This window comes from Barbus barbus (assembly GCF_936440315.1).
Source record: "Barbus barbus genome assembly, chromosome: 34".
Lineage (NCBI taxonomy): Eukaryota > Metazoa > Chordata > Actinopteri > Cypriniformes > Cyprinidae > Barbus > Barbus barbus.
The window spans coordinates 26,376,637-26,395,585 of record NC_136762.1 but is presented as its reverse complement, the minus strand read 5'-3'; the positions used below and the strand labels follow the sequence as shown (position 1 = coordinate 26,395,585).

The 18,949-nt window shown below is 37.6% G+C and overlaps 1 protein-coding gene across 3 annotated transcripts; it reads left to right on the top strand.

Annotated features, from left to right (window-relative positions):
• The first annotated feature begins 828 nt into the window (after nucleotides 1-828).
• Nucleotides 829-18,655, top strand: LOC306854521 (RNA-binding protein FUS-like). 3 transcript variants are annotated; one of them, XM_079392632.1, is made up of 16 exons: nucleotides 829-1,187; nucleotides 1,616-1,649; nucleotides 1,849-1,891; nucleotides 2,242-2,299; nucleotides 2,372-2,492; nucleotides 3,374-3,510; nucleotides 11,119-11,263; nucleotides 12,585-12,619; nucleotides 13,150-13,182; nucleotides 13,779-13,888; nucleotides 13,968-14,097; nucleotides 14,190-14,309; nucleotides 14,405-14,480; nucleotides 14,565-14,650; nucleotides 17,961-18,078; nucleotides 18,169-18,655. In XM_079392632.1, the coding sequence occupies exons 1-16, from the start codon at nucleotides 1,178-1,180 to the stop codon at nucleotides 18,206-18,208; spliced, it is 1,296 nt and encodes a 431-aa protein (XP_079248758.1). In that variant the 5' UTR covers nucleotides 829-1,177; the 3' UTR covers nucleotides 18,209-18,655. The 3 variants fall into 3 exon arrangements, with proteins under 3 accessions (XP_079248758.1, XP_079248760.1, XP_079248759.1); XM_079392634.1 differs by having other exon boundaries at nucleotides 832-1,187; nucleotides 3,374-3,486; XM_079392633.1 differs by having other exon boundaries at nucleotides 919-1,187; nucleotides 2,245-2,299.
• The last annotated feature ends 294 nt before the right edge of the window (nucleotides 18,656-18,949 follow it).

Genomic DNA, 18,949 nt, shown 5'->3' with positions numbered 1-18,949 from the left:
TAATATTCTTCAAAACTGAGAAAGGTGCAGTTAGCCATATTCTGAGACGGGCTTCTATAAAAACTGAGGTCCTGGCTCGGACAGTTTTTATATTTAAATAAAATATTTAATTCAGAGAATAATGTTAAAGTACTGTCCCACATGAGCTGTTCCTGTGTTGCTGGGACAGAGCATCCGGTCAGTTTTACATGCACTAACTACAGATATTGTAACCTGGTAAAGGCCCTTTCTGCTGAAACTACACACAGCTACTGAAATCTGTTTAGTTTATTAATCATATGGAGAACTGCCGTAATAACAGATAGTTAGGAGACACATGATGAATCTGAGCTCTTCACAAACACATGTATAAAGTGTTGTAAAATAAATACATTTCATTTTCTTTTCTATGGTTCTCAGGAGGGTATTATTAGTTTATTATAATTAGTTTATTATAATATATTTATGCATTTTGTATTATGTAAATATGATTAATAACTGAAAATACTTTGTATTACCCCCATGCAAGCTGTATATTTGGAGTCTGGATCTGAGCTCATGTTAAATGAAATAAGCAATAACTAGCATATATATATATAAATAAATAAGCAATAACTAGCTTGTGAAACCTGATTTGTTTATATGTGCTATTAGTATTCATCACACTGCATAATATGTTTATGTAATTATGCACGGGGGGGGGGGGGGGGCTGCATTTTATCTTTAGGAACGATAATGTATTTTACGGGGCGTTTGGCAGCTCTAGCTGTATAATATGATAACAGTAAAATTATTAATATGAGAAATAGAGAAAGCGGGCGCCATCGTATCGTGACGTCACAAAGCTGTGGAGATCACGCGACAGAAAAGGCGCTAAGTTGATACCACTTTCCAAGAGACAGGGGTCTTTATCCAAATACATTTTGACTAATTATATCTAATTACGTTACGCTTTTCAGAGCGACTGTTATCGGTTCGACATAAATTATGCTTTATAAACGTCGCTGCTGTATTTTATTTGTTACATGTGCCAAATAAACGAATGAAGCCACGCGCTCCCGCTAAGTAGACGGTACCGTCCGGTCTCGGGTCAAAGTTCATAAGAAGTCTGCAGTGCGTGTTTCGCTCCTGCCGGGTTTTTAATTTCTTTATTTTGGAATAACGTTAGGTGGTCTTTCGTTTTAATTCCTTCAGAAAGATGGCCTCAGGTAAAGATGTATACTATATCGTAGTCCATAACGCAGTAATCGCTCTTTATTTGTTCGCTGTTCAGTTATGAGAGACATAAAAGAAGAGAAGCGCCGCGCGGCTAGCATTAGCGGCTAACCTGACGACGCGTGTTGGATCATGTTTACATATAAAACCTCACTAACGATAGAAAAACAATACAAGTCTCTTTTTAGTTATTTTCACTTTATGTGTAAGTTAGTTGTACAAAACGAGCTCGGTGGCTGTGTGACTGTACCGGGGACGAGCGTTTAGCCGCGAGCTCGGCATAGCGTGGTGTGATTGTTAGCTTAGCATATTTACTGATGGTCACAAACGCGCTTATATAGGGTCATCGACTCGATTCAACGGTGTTGCTGTCCTGTTTACACTTAATATATCATACCTAATGGTTTATTTCTGTTCGCAGATTCAGGCTACGGGCAGCCTGGCGCTCAACAAAGGTAAGCGACGGATTATGGGCGTTATAATTACCTACATGATGAATAATTCGTATAGACCTGTATTACTGGGTAAATATCCAGATAACGTTACAGGAATGTGGCGTCAATGCAGTGCCACGGTTTTAGTTTTTGAAATATTAGCTCATTAGTTTGTTTCAAGATGTGTAATCCCCTCCCCCCTTTTCTTTTGATTGTGCAGCTACGGATCTTATAGTGGATCCCAGGCCTATCCAGAGGGACAGGTAAGGTTTCATTAAATGGTTTTTTACGGTGCTTGTATATGTAAGTGCATTTATTTACTTTATCTATCTATATATGAAGAGTTCAGATGTCAAATCTTCCAAGTGGCACCTGAAATTGTCTTCTAAAATGAGCATTTTTATCAGGCTCCCATGGTTGGGTTCAGTAATTTAACTTTAATGGCAATGAATGGGTTATTTTCATTGCTATTGAAGTGAAATAACAAATATAGGAGCCTGAGAAATTAAATAATTTTAGAAGAAAATTTTAGATGGCACTTAGAGGCTTTTGCGTCTGAACTCTTCATATGTATAAAATATAATGATGAAGCTTAATGATTTTGTCTTTCCAGCAGGGATATGGTCAGGGTAACGGAAGCAGCTCGTACAGTGGTTATGGACAATCTGGTGGTATGTGGCTTTTAAGTGATTTAATGAATGTGTTTAATGATGGTTGGTATGTAATGGCATGTTTTCCTGAAGGAGAGAGCTTTGGCCAGCCGTCTCAGGGTTACTCCACTGGTGCTTATGGTCAGCAGCCGCCGCAACCACAGCCGCAGACGCAGAGCAGCTACGGACAGCAGGGATCCGATTCCTCGTCTGGGTGAGAGATCAGACTTCTGTCGTAACAACATCTTGAAACCAATTTAAGCCAAATACAATCTGAGTTTAGCAAAAATAAGTTGTAAAAACATGCATTAATTCATCCGTAATATTTATTGCCATGAAACTAGCAACACAAGCTGGAATGGCATTAAACACAAACTAAATCTCATTAATGATGACAGGTTTTAAGGAGTATAGTGAGTGTTTCCTGGTTAACATGTAGTATTGATGGGTCGTTTTTACTATTTATACGTTTTATGTATGACAACAGAAGATATAATGTGAACAGCTTTATTGGGCATTCAGTTGTATTGCAGTATGTGACATTTCTTAGAGTAGAACAGATCTGAAATGCCAAAACGCGTCTGTACGCAAACTTGATGCAATGACATCATAAATATGCAAATTAATGTGACATCACCTGCCACCACAAGTCTCACAAAATCCTGTGGGAAACACTGCATGAGTATGTTTATCCATTACATGGTTTCTGCAGGAAGTATTCTGAAACGTGTAAACATTTTTCATATGCCAAACACTGGTTTCTGCCACAGAATGCATAGCCCTGCAATTGTATAACCAGCATAGTTGTTACTACAGTGCAATGTGAGATTCTGCTCCTGATTGGCCACGTTCCTGCAGAGTTTAGCTCCAACACTATATGTGAGAGACCACTATTTCATACGAAGTAATATGTAGATGGGGTCATCCATTGCATGGTGTGAGGCCCGGAAGTGGCAATCACCACAAGGTCATTTGGCTGCTGTCAACAGCACCAGCATCTTTAATTGGTTAACAAGGATCATGATGCACCAGAAAATCTGTTGCTACCCACCCATAATTGTTAAACCTCTTCACCTCTGTTCTCTCTCACTGCAGTTATGGTGATAAGTCGTATGGACAGCAGCGATCTTATGGACAGCAGTCAGCAGGAGCTGCTGGTGGAGCAGCAGCATACAATCCGTCCGGTGGCTCGTACGGGACATCTCAAGGTGGATATGCGCGTCGCAGTGATGGTAATTTTGTAATTTATTGCTTCATATCTTGAATAGATTTAGATCCAGGTCTTTCTTTACATTTTTAAATCTGATTTTGTGGGAAGTGTCATACCCCGGGTTTCACAGACAAAGCTTAAGCCTAGTCCCAGACTAAAATATGTCTGGGCTGTTTTTAACTGCAGGGCTCCAGACGGTGACTAAGGGTGCTTTCACACCTGCCTCATTTAGTTCGGTTGAATCGCACTAGAGTTCGTTTTCCCTCTTGGTGCGGTTCGTTTGGGCAGGTGAGAAAGCAGCAATCACACTCGGGTGCGCACCAAAAGCGGACCAAACAAGCGTACCGAGACCTCCTTGATGGTGGCTCCTCCGAGGTGGTCTCGATGCGCTTTCAAACGAACCCTGGAGCGGTATCATAATTCATAATGGGAAATGTTATATAAAAAGCAGCAGTCAGTGTCTTTTGTGTCTAGCAGTCAAGTGCTTTGAGTACCCAGAAAACCCAAGTCAAGTCACCTTTATTTATATAGCGCTTTTTACAATGTAAATTGTGTCAAAGCAACTGCACAATATCAAAAAAGGAAAATGGTGTCAATGTAAAATGAAAAGATAAAGCGCTATATAAATGTAACAAATTATTATTTTGTGAATGCAAGTAAGAATGTGTGAAACTTTGCTTTTGTTAGTGAGAATGTTATTGCAGTTACCTCTTCATATTAAAATGTTGTGTAATTACTCTTCTCCGCGCATTACAAGAACGCTGTCCTGACGAAGCCTCGATTCCCTCTGGCTGTAACTGCATTTTATACATGTGTATATATAATATTTTCACTATAGTGAAAATATAATTATATATAGATAGATATATTACAGAGGAATGACAGCTACATTTTGCGTTTGCCAGGATAGCTATAAAGCTGCAATAAGCCCGCGGAGCAAATTTGTCAATCCATCTTGATGATGACGCAGAGGAACATAAAGTGAACTCTGACCAGTAAGAGGACAGCTTTACTCACATGTGACTTGCATAAACACAGTTTGGTACGCTTTGCAATGTTGCCGTGTGAAAGCGAACCGAACCAAGAAGAAAATGCAACAATGTAACAATTAATCCCTGTTTCGGAACAAAGCAAACAATCTACAGATCTGAAAGCACCCTAAAACGGTCGCATTTGAGACCAAAAATATTAATTTGCGAGTGAAGTTTTTGCCGAGGTCGCCATTGGCAACTATATAGTAGGGCTGGGTGGTATATCGAGTTTGTGCGATATATTTATATACATTCTTATAAGTGATACGGTAGGAAGCAATACCTTTAATATCAATATAAGGTTTGATTTGAGTGCATCTGAAAAAATATCTAGGCAGGACACAGACTGAACTGCTGCTGAGAAAGTGTGTAGTGCAGTTTGTTCTAAACATGTGACAAGCTTTATATGAAGGGCTTTAAAAACTCGTAAGATTTCGTAAGCGGCTCTGACATAAAGGGTGTATGAGGCTTACAGTGTTTGAGATGTGCTGTTTTCCTAAATGCATAACTTGCGTTTCACAGGTATATTCTCTATTTGTAAATGTTAGAAAGCCATGGCAATATTTCCATTTTGCTGTCAGAAGTAGGGCTGGGTATCGAGTTCGATACTTTTTAGGCACCGACCGAATTGCCTCGATACCACCGAGTATCGAAAAACGTCTTGTCGTTCGGTAGCAATTTTCGATACCTAAGGGGTTAATCTCATCACCGTCAGTGAGTCAATAATCCTGCAGCACTAGGTGTGTTTGACTAGAAGCGGCGCGGCGCTGATTGATCAGTGTTTGACATCCGCGAGAGCGTTTCGAAAGCGCACGGAGCAGTCTGCTCTCTATATCGCGCAGTTTGTTTATTATACACAGACTGAAGCTCGCGTGACGCTCGCGGTGATTTCAGCGTCTGCCGCCTCACTAAATGAGGACATAAACACATGAACAACATCTCCAGAACTGCTGTGAGAGTCAATTAATGAGCATTTTACCGTTTGATTCGAGTAAAACTAACGTCATATCATATACACACAGAACTGTAAAGGTATTCCCGGAAACCCGTCAAAATAAAAGTTCGGTTTCACTTGGAAGACACTGCGGCAGAAATATATTAATATTGTTCAGCAGAGAGTACATACTGCTACTACTAGGCTACTATTAAAATTAAAACTTTATTATTTTAGTAATGATCACACAACAGTTATTCCATGTTTTAATTTTAATAGTAACCCCCCTTTGTTTGCCAAAATAAATAAACTTTGATTTTCAATAATTTAAAGAAATTAAATGTTTTGTCGTCATTTGAAAACTAGATACAGAACACAGAATTTCTGAGGAAAAATAAAACCTTTCATTAGGCTATTTTAAGAATAAATTTAAATAAACTAAGTTTTTTGTTTTTATGCATTCAAATAATTAGACATACTACACCAGAATTTAATAACAATAAAACATGGTGAAAGAAAATAAAACACCCGCTTATGAAAGTGGATGAAGATTTAAAATTTCTTGATTTCTTTAACAACCTAGAAATGATGATGTGTTTTAAAATGAACACGCATTAATGTAAACGTAGCCTAACAGATGTGTAAACTGAAAACTATTTGAACTTTATTAAAATTATTTATTTATTGTGTTGGATATATTTGTGCAGTGGCTCAGGAGATGAGGCTTTGAGTCTGTGTAAATATCAACAAGCTAAAAAAAAGTTTTTTGAGATAATGTAATTTTATTAAAACTGATTTCATAAAACTGGTATCGAAAAAAGTATCGTTCAGGAACCGGTATCGAACTCAATGTATCGGTATCGAAAGTTTTTGAACGATACCCAGCCCTAGTCAGAAGTGCATGAGCTTTTGCTTTGTGATTATCCACTAAACTTCACAGACTTCGTTTAGAGCGAGCGCCGCTGCACACATACGTGTCAAACAGACGGAGCTCAATGAAATAGGAGCATAATATCTCTGAAATATACATTTCGCTGAAATATTTGTAGCTGGACAATAAATGTGACATTTGTAAAACTGTAAACCTACAAGTAATTGTATTTGTATGATGGCATTAACTGTAAAGTGACTAATGGGGCAATCAATAGCCTTTTTACTTAATAATTTACATAATATATGCCTACATGGTTGCATTCACTGTTTATTTGTTTAATCCAAATACAAAATACCGAGGTATATTACCATATACCACAAATCAGCCAAAAAATAGAGATGGTGTTTTTGCTCATATTGCCCAGCCCTACTATGTTTACATGTTATGATTTTAAAAATGTGCATGTAATGCCTTTTTCCTGATTGTTTTGCGATCACATCTTTTGTTCACGTAACTGAGACGATGCGCATCAAAGCACCCCTGCTAAACGCAGCTCAGTTGTGCAGCGCAAGAGAGATAGAAATGACGGAGACGTGCAAGTAAAAGTGCAGAAAAGCAGTGTCTATTTCGTTCACAACTTGAACAAACTACAACCGGTAAAGCTGTCAGCTGTGTGGTGGTTGGCAATATCGTCAACCCTTGTTTATTATAATTACTAATATGGCTTCTTAACAAGATCTACGTTTATATTTTGTGTTGTTAATGTGTGAACTTCATATTATTTGAAGAGCACTTGCCACCCAGTAATCGCAAAAAGCTTTTACTTTTTAACAAAGAATCAGCTTTAAAATTACGCCAAATTCATAGCGAAATTGAAACGCATACGGTTTTGGCGCCCCTCAATGCGGCGTTTTTAGCGCCTCCGTTCAAGCAGCAGGTGAACCCATTATATCTTTCTCTTTAGTACAGGGCTCTACGCTTTTCTTTGAGTGCTTGTGCTATTGTCAAATTTAGGAGCACATTCTAATCCATCAAAAATATTCTGATCTGAAAAAAAATAATAACTTCCCATTATGAGGTGATATTTGACTCAAAGCGATATACAGGGTTTTTTTTTTTAATGGCATTTTTAACTTCATTAAGTATGTTATCTTTTATTTCCGATTAAAAAAAAAAAAATAAGTTTTTTTTTTTTTAACATTTCTAATTAAAACAACAGAATAAAAACAAGTAGAATAAGAATGTTACCACTCAAATTAAATCAGTATTTAAGATGCGGTGGCACAGAAGAACACGAGTGGATTGTAGGTGTATTTTCAGACGTTTAATGAGGCTCAGAGCTTGCATGACTGCAATTAAATTCATAAATTCATGTTGAGGTTAATGTTAAATTATATAAAATTTTGAATATAGAAATATAAAATTATTTCATTAACTGAAAAAATGAACTAAAACTGCCAGTAGGTGGCGGCAAGTCACTGATTTTATCCCAATCTTTCATTCAATTGTTTAGTCTTTTATGAATGGGTTATTGAATACTCACTAGATTAATTTAAAAACGCAGCTCATTCATAAACTAAACACCGCTGTGTTTGAATGGAGCTTTTACAAAACTCCATTATTATCAACAAAGCTCCTTACACTGCACACGAATCTCTTATTTACTCTGTCTACACGGTTTGTTTTAATGAGAGGATACGTCTGTGGTGCGTTACTCAATGCTGCAAAAACACGCGAGTACGCTAGAAACCTTTGAAGCTCCCTCAGCGCAAACACAAATATGCTGATCGGGTCAGTCGCACAGGTGCTCCTAAATATTTTTTCATATTCGTGCGCAGTAGTTTTCAGTCGCAAATGTGACTGAAATGGTCGCACCGTAGAGCCCTGTACTAACGTTACTATAGTACAGTGGTTCTCAACCCGCGGGTCGCATGCGGCCCGTCACTAATCCAAATGCGGCCCACCATGCTGAACACAATAAAAAAATAAATAAATAAACTTTCAGTTTTACAACTCATTTTAGTTTATACATTAATTAAAAAAATGTACTAAACAAATATAAGCTGTTTTTGTTACGTAAAATAATGGATTTTCATTTTCAGACATGAACAGATCTATGTACACGTAATTAATATTACGTATTTAACGAACACAAGCGTGCACTTTGGTAGAATTCAATTCAAAATAGTCGTCAGCAGCCATTAGTTCTGTAAAACTGAGCATCAGAACGGACAAATTTGTTAAGGGAGATAATGAAATGTGGAAAATGCCAGCGAAGGAATGCATTCAAACAAGAATAGTCAGATGCTGGACTTTCGGCATCAACTTTCAGTTTGCCCCGCCACTCACTTTAAGATGTTCAGGTAAAAAGAAACACCCAGCAATCATCCTTAATTACAGAAATGTGGCAAAACATCTCTGGAGAGAATCTCAGATTATTAAATTTGAAAATGCTTTCCATATTTGGATCAACATAGGCTACATTTGTGAACGCACACTTTCTGCAATGTCGCGCGTCAAGTCACACTATCATGCGCGTTTACAGACTGCTTCTTACAATCGTAACTTCACTGTGCTGTTACTCATTTCGAGCAGAATATCACAAAATTGGTCAGCTCCTGACAGCATCAGGTGTTTTATTAATGGTGAGTAGAATTACTTATATTATTTATAGCCTAAATATTATGACATCTAAATGATAAAATTTATTGAAATAAGTCTGGTTGGTTTGTATTGATGACGTAATATGTAAATGACATGCGTGCGGCCTGTGAGACTTGCACTTGGACTACAATGCGGTGAGAAAAAGGTTGAGAACCACTGCTATAGTACATAATGAACATGAATCAACATCAAAAGGTCTGCTATTTTATAAGAGATCCTACAGTATAAGTAATGAAATGTCATGTAAAAGCTAAAGCTTGTAAACATTGCAATGTAATACATTTACCTCAGAATAACCATTTGGTGTCCATAAGCTCATCAGTCAGCTAGAGAAATTAACTATTAAGAGGAGCATTTTTGTCACTTCATGAGCATTTGACCTTTTTTCTATTTTTTTTTTTTTTTTTTTTTTAACCATTTCAAAACTATCCTCGTATCATATACACAGAAATCTAAAGGTATTCACGGCAACCCATCAAAATAAGAGCTTGGTTTAAATTGAAGACATTGTGGCAGAAATGCATTACTATTGTTCAGTAGAATGTAAGTTATAGGCTGCTACTAAAATTTAAACCTTATCTTTGAGGAATAATCAGACAATATTTCTTCAATGTTTTAATTGTAATATTAAATCCCCTTTATTTTCCAATAAATTTAATTTGTTTAATTTTCATTAAAAGAAATGAAATGAATGTTTTATGCCTTAATGTAATTACACAACACAGCATTTCTGAGAAGGAAAAAAAAGGCTATTGTAAGAATAAATAACTTGTTATACTTTCAAGTTATTAGACATGCTAAAACACAGGATTTGGTAACAAGAAAACATAAGGTTGGAAAAAATTTAAACATTTCATTGGGCCCTAAACGTGTACTTTTTGATAAATTCTTTAATTTATGGTCATTTAAGTTTCAAGATTTTAATTAATTAGACATTGATTTTTTTTTTTATTTAATTTTATTTAACCATTAAAAAGGTGTCCAGAAAAATTTATGTAAAAAACAGAACCCCCAGCCTTAAACCAGTGGAAACACTGCTGTATATTTCAAGTGGGAAAGACATTTACTTCCCACTTTAAGTGAACCGTAGTTCCCAGGTCATCTACCAGATGGATTAAATCGACTGATTTATCATGGGCAGTTTGTCAGTAAAGCGGTTCTGTAATCAGCAGTAAATCTCCAGCACTTGCTTTCAAGTGGGGCAGCATTTAAAAAGTATGCTGTAGTTCACAAACAAGTTATGCAAAAACATCGCAGACGATATTATTGCGTGATTATGAAATCGATTTGCATAGCTTCTCCATGATCTGCAGCTCTGTGTGAATGCTGCTCCTTCTGAATGCATATGAAAACGCCACATTTAATAACATGGTTTTTACTCAACTCACTTCATAACGTCAGTCGAGTGTTTGAAAGAAATCCCTCTGTGAGATGATGTGGCTTCTTACACAGAATACTATAAAATACTGCGTGCCTTATTCTAAGCAGTGATAAACTGTCGATTAGCATTGCTTTATTATAATGAAAATTGTAAGAAACTCCGATAAACCACATTGTCGTAGTCGTTTGTTTATTAGTCACGTTGAATCAATGAAGACTTAAATCTTCTGCTTATCCAGCTACCGCTATAGAGTGGTGGAACTATGATGTCAACTATGACCCGGAAGCGAGTTAGCATTTTAGCACTTCCGGTTCCATCATCCCAGAGTCATGGGGGGTGCAGTGATTTGTAGTTCATTTCAGCTTTCAGTGTACACATTATATAAAAAAAAAAAAGTAATTAAATTTTTTTTATTTTTTTTACCAAAATTAAAAATAATTTGTTTATAATCTCTGCACAGGAGAGACCTGGTGTTTCAAAACCAAGGGAAATATATCGGTATTGGGCAAAATGAGTTGGAAAAATATCGGTATATCGGATATTGGCGAAAATCCAATATTGTGCATCCCTATGCTATTGTTTTTTTCTCATGATGCACACCAGTAGGGTGTGTGTTTTAAGGCCCATTTATAAAAGATACTTATGTCCTAATTGATCTATGGCCTAATCTTGGCTTAACCTAAGCCCCGTCTGTGAAACCAGGCTTTAATGTTTGGCAGCAAATCAAAAACCGCGTCTCTCCGCAGGTGATAGCCGGAGGTTTGGCGATGACGGTGGCTCGGACCGGTCGGAGGGTTACAGGGGCAGAGGTCGTGGGGGTTTTGATCGTGGTGGTTATGACCGTGGAGGCTTTGACAGAGGTGGCCGTGGCGGCCCACCCTCCGGTATGGGGTAAGTCTGCTCGCCCCAGAAGGTATCACCACACACTGTTAAAAATCAATGCATATAGGCCTCAACTTTATTTTACTTTTTTGCTGTGGGTAACCCAAATATTTTCTTATACCATAAGAGGAGGTTTGTCTCTTTTTTTTTTTTTTTTTTTTTTTTTTTTTTTTATCTGAAGTGGTTGTGGTCTTTATGGACCCACCATCTGTTTACTTCTATGAAGTGACACTCCACCCAATGGAATGTTGTTGTTGTTGTTAACTAACTTTTAATTATTAATGATAACTAACTTTATTGTAGTTATGATGCTTATAAATGGCTTTTAGGCTACAGCAGTAAGGTTAGTCCATCTGTAGTCCATATTTTTATGCATTAAAATGCATCACATTCACATATAGGATGGTATAGCAAAAAACACAAAGATTTGCATAACTGTCACATCTGTGGATATTTTCCCTCATGGTTTCATCTGGTCTAGAATCAGTATGAGCTTAAAGTCTGACTTGGGTCAGTCAAAACATGAGAATTGATCGGAATCCTGGATAATTATGGTGAAATCTTGACGTTTTGTAGGAAAGCCCCAAGTAATGCATTTTGTCCACTTTATTTAATGCATTTCTCAGGTTTCCTTTTGAATTAAATTCTAATTCTGAAGAAAAGGCAAAACAGTCTTGAAGTTTTCACTGAAGCCTTTAATGCCGATTTGGAACCCGGTTGAAGTCCAGTTTTTAGTGCTCATTTCTTCTGGTCTCCATCAGTTTTCCCTCCTTCCCTTTGGGAGAGTGTCCACATTGGAAAGTTCAGCTGCAAGCAACAGTTCTCAGTCACTCAACATGAATCGGTGTCTGTACAGTGTTGTTTCTTTGTGTTAACTGGTCTACATTTTATACTACAGGTATCAAAGTGAATGAAATTAAAGTTGGACCTCAGCCATTGGAGCTCATAAGCACTCATAATGGAAGGAAAATGTGTGCTCGTCTACACGAGTGCCACAGCAGTTAGACGCTCAAATCTAGAGTAAACTATTAAGAACTCAAGAGGGAGCAGGGAGGTTGTCCTCCGTGCTCTCCTCTGGTTTTAGTCCCATCAAATCTTGACGTTCAACCAAAAAAAAAAGCAATTCTAATTGGGAAAGAGGCTTGCCGGCTTTAGTTTCAATTTGCAATGTTTCATGTATATTTGGCCCATCATCTTTAACCCATCTGTCAATGGGAGCCGTTTCCTCCTCAGTAGTAAACCATGAAAGGAATACTGATAAAGAGGGAGCCTTGCGCTCCCAGGTTTCAGCAATGGAAAGCCATCATATCTTCAATTTTTTCCTCTGCAGTGGTGGTGACCGTGGTGGCTACAAAAATTACGGTGGTAAGTGATGAGCATCTGTCTCAGTGGGGGAAAGGAGATAAAAAATACAGAAAGATTAGCTGACAAATGAGCTCTTGAGCCATCATTTTATGTCAACCCAAAGGAACATCACCTTATTGTCATTATTGCTGTCCTCTCTGGTAATGCTCTTGTGGGCTAAAGTCTAACAACTACCCAGTTTTACTCTATAAAATGGTCTTGCATGAGGAAATTGAATTAAATGCCAGTCTTCTGGATGCCAACTGAGCACATGGTGAAGAAGAGACATGATTTAGATGAATACTTCTGTTTTAATTTTGCTAGTCTCACAGAAGGCTTCTTCTGGTGTATAAAGGTGTTGGAAATGGTGCAGCAGTTTTGGACACACTGGTGCATAGAGTAAACTGTCACTTGTAAAGGTCAAATCTACATAGCAAAGCAGTTTGCTTTTATTAATTGTTCATAGACTATAGTGAAATAAACGTTCATGACTTCATGTTATTTCCCAAGTTCTCAAAGTTGTGTTCCTTTCGTGTCTTGTTGTTTTTTAGGATCCAGAGACTACGGTCAAAAGGATGATGGAGGTGAGTGCAGAAAACATTTCACTCTAAATGTAAAATTGAGAACATTGTAGAGAGAAAGCAGTGATTTCATTTGAATTGGCATGAATTTTTCTTTTGTTTTTCAGGATTACCCTTATTTGGGTTTTAATATTTCTGTTTTTTTTAATGGTAAAGTGAAACATTAGTAATTAAAAATTGTCTGATTAGTTAAGATCATGAAACCCATAAAATTTAATGAGTTATTAAATGTTTATCAAATTACTTTAAGGGCCCTTTGAAGTGTTTAGATTTTGTACTTAATATTCCTGCATTCAATCAATGTCGTTAAATTTAAACGTTTATCAAAAAGATTTATTGATTTATTTTTAAATAGGGCTGTTTTTTTGTGTATTTACATTTTTCTGCTAATGAAATGAAGGCTTAAGACTGTTTATTTTAATCAATATGTAATTGTCTAATTACGTTAAGGCATACATTCTGCTGTACAACAGTAATATTTTTCAAAACTTCAAGTCAAACCAAACCTTTATTTTGACTCGTTTCTTGAAGATTTTTTTTTTTTTGGTTAGCATGGTATAAATGTCTTAACTTCAACGTGTTGCTTTTCCCAATTACAGATGGCGATCAGGATAACTCGGACAATAACACCATCTTTGTCCAAGGTCTCAGTGAAGACATCACCCCTGAGGAAGTGGGTGACTACTTCAAACAAATTGGAATCATTAAGGCAAGTTTAATCACCTGACGGTCATGAACTTCACAGACCTGAAGAATCCTGATTTACAGCAGATCTGCTCTAATGACAGGTCAATAAGAAGACCGGCAAACCTATGATCAATCTGTACACTGACAAAGCCACCGGACGACTGAAGGGTGAAGCCACCGTGTCGTTTGATGATCCTCCCTCAGCCAAAGCTGCCATTGCTTGGTTTGATGGTAAGACAATCATCTTTGCTGTCTTTTTGACTTCAGTAGCATTATAAATAATGGGGCTGATTTTGAGGCTGCTTTGTTTTGCTGGGATACAGGAAAAGAGTTCAGTGGAAAACCCATCAAGGTGTCGTTTGCTACCAGAAGAGCTGAATTCACCCAGCGAGGAGGTGGAAATGGAAGTGGAGGTGGAGGAGGTGGTGGACGAGGACGCGGCGGTATGACTTCGTAAATCTGACTCTACTCTGCTTGGGTAAGACCAATCAGTTGTTTTGAGAGTCATATTTCTACTGTTTCGTGGATTTGCTCACAGGTTTTCGAGGCAGAGGTGGCTTTGGTGGAGGTCCCTCGTTTGATGTCAAAGGTGGAGACTGGCCTTGTCCCAACAGGTTTGGCGCGTGTAGTTATTTGTGTATGTGTTTTGAGAGGGATCTGTCATACCATTACATTTATTGCTAAACCATCTCTTGCAGCTCTTGTGGCAACATGAACTTTGCTAGAAGATATGAATGCAACAGGTGTGGAACGGCGAAGCCAGAAGGCGATAGCTTTGGAGATGGTAAGTGATGCTTGTACATGAGAAACAATTCTCTAATAGAGGGAGCAGTTTAAGGAAGCTTGTTTCCACCATGGGTAAAACCTTTGTTTTTATATTCGCCTAAATTGTTTCTCGCAATTCTGTGGAGAAAAAAACAGAATTTTGTTTGAGAAACTCAGTACTGCAAGAAAAAACACGAATGCAAGAAACTCTAATGCAATTGTTTTGTTTGTTTTTCCCCCACAGTTGTGAAATTTAAAAAATCTGAATCTTGAGAAACTCAATTAAGGGAGATAAAGTGAGATTTGCAAGATGAGAATTCAGAATTTATTTTTATTTTTTTTAATTCTGACTATTTTCAATTTTCAGATTTTTCCCAATTGTGATGCACATTTGCAAAAGGAAAAAGTCAGAATTGCAAGATGTAAACTCAGACGTAGAAATCTTGCAGTTCTTAAGAGTTTGAGAGAATTTTGTATTGTTTTTGTCAATTGAGTTTAAAACTCAATTCTGAGTTTCAACGGTGTTTCCCCGGGTTGTTTAAGTCTTAAATTTAGTATAGGGGTCGACCGATAATGTGTTTTTCAGGTCCGATACCGATTATTACAGACCAAGTAGACCGATAGCCAATATATTGAACCGATATATGTCTGGTGTAAAAATGAAAATTAAGAATAACAAGGGCTCTGACAAAAATGACCTTCCCTAGTGTTGGTTGCACTTCTTACTCTTTTCTTCCCCCATGCATCCATCTACAGTAAGGGTAATATATAAAGAGAGAGGTAAAAGTGGGGCCACTGCATGCTTCATGATTAAGCCTATGAATACTAAATACTACAGCTAAACAGCTTGGGGAAATGTAAGTATTTGGCTTCAATAATTTACATGTTAGAAATGTATGTGTAATAGCATAACCTCTCATAATTCTTCATTAATTGTTTTCGGTTGACTAAATCATAACCTACAAGAGGGGACTATTCAATTCATCATCTAATGCACATCAATTGATTAATTTAAAAAGCGCAATGTATAATTAATTTAATTTATCTTTTAATCAAATGAGTTAAACTCAAATTTGGCAAACAAATGGGTTTACTATTAAAATTAAAACATGGGAAAAAATAGCGTATTCTGTGATTGTTCTTTTAAACAAAAGTTGTAGTAATTGTAGTAGTATCAGTAAATAAACCAAACTTTTTTGACAGGCTACAGAAACTTCAGAGGTCCTCATGGCAACCCATTTATGATATGACGATCGTTTTACTCAAACGAAACAGTCAAAAGCTCATGAAGTAACTCTCAGAGCAGTTCTGGGGATGATGTTCATGTATTTATGTCCTCATTTAGTGACATGGCAGATGTGGAAAACACCGCGAGCGTCGCGCACTTCAGTGTGTGTGTGTGTGTGTCAAAACCGCGTGTTTGTGCCATTCACATATGAATTCTGCATGTTCGGCGTGTCTCTGTAAACATTAAGCTGCAAAAAGACTATTTAAATATACAGAGTCCATATCGTGAGTCGATTTAAGTGTACTGACCTACTTTTGATTAATTCATCCAAACTTTGACTAATTCCGTGACTCCGCGTTATACAGTAAACGCTGGATTCCGCGATTCCCCCTGCGTTTCCCCCATCTCGGAAACCATAAATAGATAATATTGAGGTTTTTACAACTTCAGTGTAGTGGATTGTAATTTATTGCAACTTGAGCAACGTCTGCTGCTGCCTTTGAGAGAGAACTGATGCGCTGATGAAGCAGCACCTGTTAGCAAGCGCTTTCGGTGTGAGAGCGCCTTTAGTCTTCCACGTTGATTGGTCGGACTCCTGACTCTCAACAAATCAGATGCGCGGTGGGCGGAGACTGCTCTAGGCCACAGAGTGGTGAGTTCCGACAGGCTGCATCAGAGCCAAATAGCGCGTTTCAAAATTAAATAATTTTATCGGCACATCGGTTTTGAATGACCGATACCGATTATCATAAAAATGCTTAATATCGGTGCCAATAATCGGCCAGGCCGATAATCGGTCGACCCCTAGTATTAAATTGTACAAAGTCTTAATTATGATTTCAAGAGGTCTTAAATTTGCATACGGAAAGACCAGAATTGTGATATGGCTGAATGTGACGATTAAACTTCAAAAGGCTACGATTTTGTGAAATAGACATAAGTGCTGCACGTTCACAATCGGTGCTGTGCTGCATTACTAGGAAAAGTTATATTTCTACCAAACGCGCCACCTGCTGGCAGAGAATGAACGTGGATTTTCAATAAGTCTGTTTTCATCAGAGTTCAGACCAATGCCAAAATCAACCCATGTTTTTACCCTGCAAACATGCAGAGTTTTAAATGTGAACTGGTGGATCGATAAGACAATGTATTATCAATCTAAACAGTAGGGTGTGCGTAATTTTTATTGTTTTATTTATTTTCTTTTTTTTATAAATAATATGGTCTGCGATATCGTAATTGTGGTTTTAACGATGTGCTATTCGACATCAGCGAGTATATCGTGAAAAGCAAACAAAACCCCTCCACGCATTCATTAGGTGAAGTCAGTTAACATGGGTTAAACTAGTGCACGTATTTAGTTCTTTCACTGCATGATTCGGTCTATAAAAATGCATTTAGAATTATCGCATATTTCAAGATATGGGGACAGAAAATGTATATATTTATCATTTCATATAGTTAAAATCTCAGTCTTTTTTTTTTTTTTTTTTTTCTCTCCCAAAGTCAGCATGATTACAAATCTTATATTGATTTTATACAACAGTTCAATAAACAAGTTAATATTAAGAGACTTAGGTTTTGGATACCGTATTTTCTGCTTTTGATCAATTTCTCCAACAAAAATAATCCCAAACAGCCACAGCACCGTTTTGCTTCTCTGTTAATAAGAAACACTCTCATGCTGCTCAGTGACTTGTGAGAGTGAGAACTTGTATCTGAACTGCAAGTTATGCTTTTTACAGTCATTTCACGATCTAATATTGTACTATAGACATTGCCCTACCCTGCTCATATGATATTAATTTTATTTGTGCAGCTAAAGGTTTAAAAAAGTAACATTTATTTTAAGCTCAAACAAAATAAAAATAATGGCAAGATAGAAACAGTATTTCAAAGGCAATATTGCCTTTTTTCCTCCTCAGAAGAGAGTCAGAATTCACAGCGTCTCAAATCCTTTAATTGTTCTGATCTGTGGTGGAAACGAGCTTCCCTAGCAGTTTGCCCTGCTCTGCCGAAGTATCTTGTAAGTGCTGTTTCATGTCAAGCAGAAGTTATCCACCACACTTTAACTGCTGTGATTTCCACCTGACTTCTGTAGATCGTGGCGGTCGAGGCAGTTACGGAGGAGACCGCGGGGACCGCGGCGGCTTCAGAGGCGGCAGAGGAGGGGGCGGCTTCCGGGGTGGAGACCGTGGAGGATACAAAATGGGTGGAAGGTAATGAAACCCCTCAGCTCTGCAGTCAATCAGTATCATCACGAGTTCTCTTTGATATTGTGTAATGCTCCTCTTCATTGCATCCTAAAGGGGAGACCACAGAGAGGAAAGACGAGGCCGGCCTTACTGAAGCCATTCCAGACCTGTTTATTGTGGGGTGGGGATGAGAGGGTACGGGGAGAGGTTTGTGTCCGCACTCCTTTGTTGCATGAGCATATACTGTCTGAAATGAGCAGTTTTTCCCATAAATGTTGAATCTACTGTGAGGGCCTGAGTGAAGGGAACAGGATGAATTTGATCTCTGCCGCTTTGTACAGCTTTAGTCCTGTAAGGAAGTGGCAGCACTGGCCACAGATCAGCTTTAAAGGGTCATTTTGCTCTGGGTAAAAGGGGAGGGGCCAGATGATATTTTTGTTACTTTTAATTTCCTGACTTGTTGAATCCGGCATTTAGTGTGTGATAGATTTGTGAAATGCTTATTGTTTTGTAAAAATCAATCAACACAAACCGTTTTACTAGTTTCTTTTTGTTTTTGACTTTCTTTTTGCAAAAAATATTAAACACCCTTTTGATCTTACTTGTTTTTGTCTTGATTTATTTTTTGAAGAACACAATACTATATGCAATAAATAGCAACATTAAGTTGCAGAAAATGTGAGCGCTTAAAATAAGTCAGATATTGTGGTGTTGGGGAATAACCGTTAACCCAAGGACCAGGTATGATGAACAAAGACCAGGAGACATGCAATTAAAGAGAAATTTACTGAAGAACATAGTTTGGAGTTTCAGGAAGAATTCCGCTTCAGTACTCGCGATGGAGCTCGTAGGCTGCTCTGCGTGCATGTTGTAGACACCAATAGGTCACTAATTA

Bases quoted from the DNA above. Each gene is read 5' to 3' on its own strand.
- LOC306854521 (XM_079392632.1), top strand. The intron at 2,493-3,373 runs GTGAGAGATCAG...CTCTCACTGCAG, and splicing joins GGATCCGATTCCTCGTCTGG to TTATGGTGATAAGTCGTATG. The intron at 13,183-13,778 runs GTGAGTGCAGAA...TCCCAATTACAG, and splicing joins CGGTCAAAAGGATGATGGAG to ATGGCGATCAGGATAACTCG.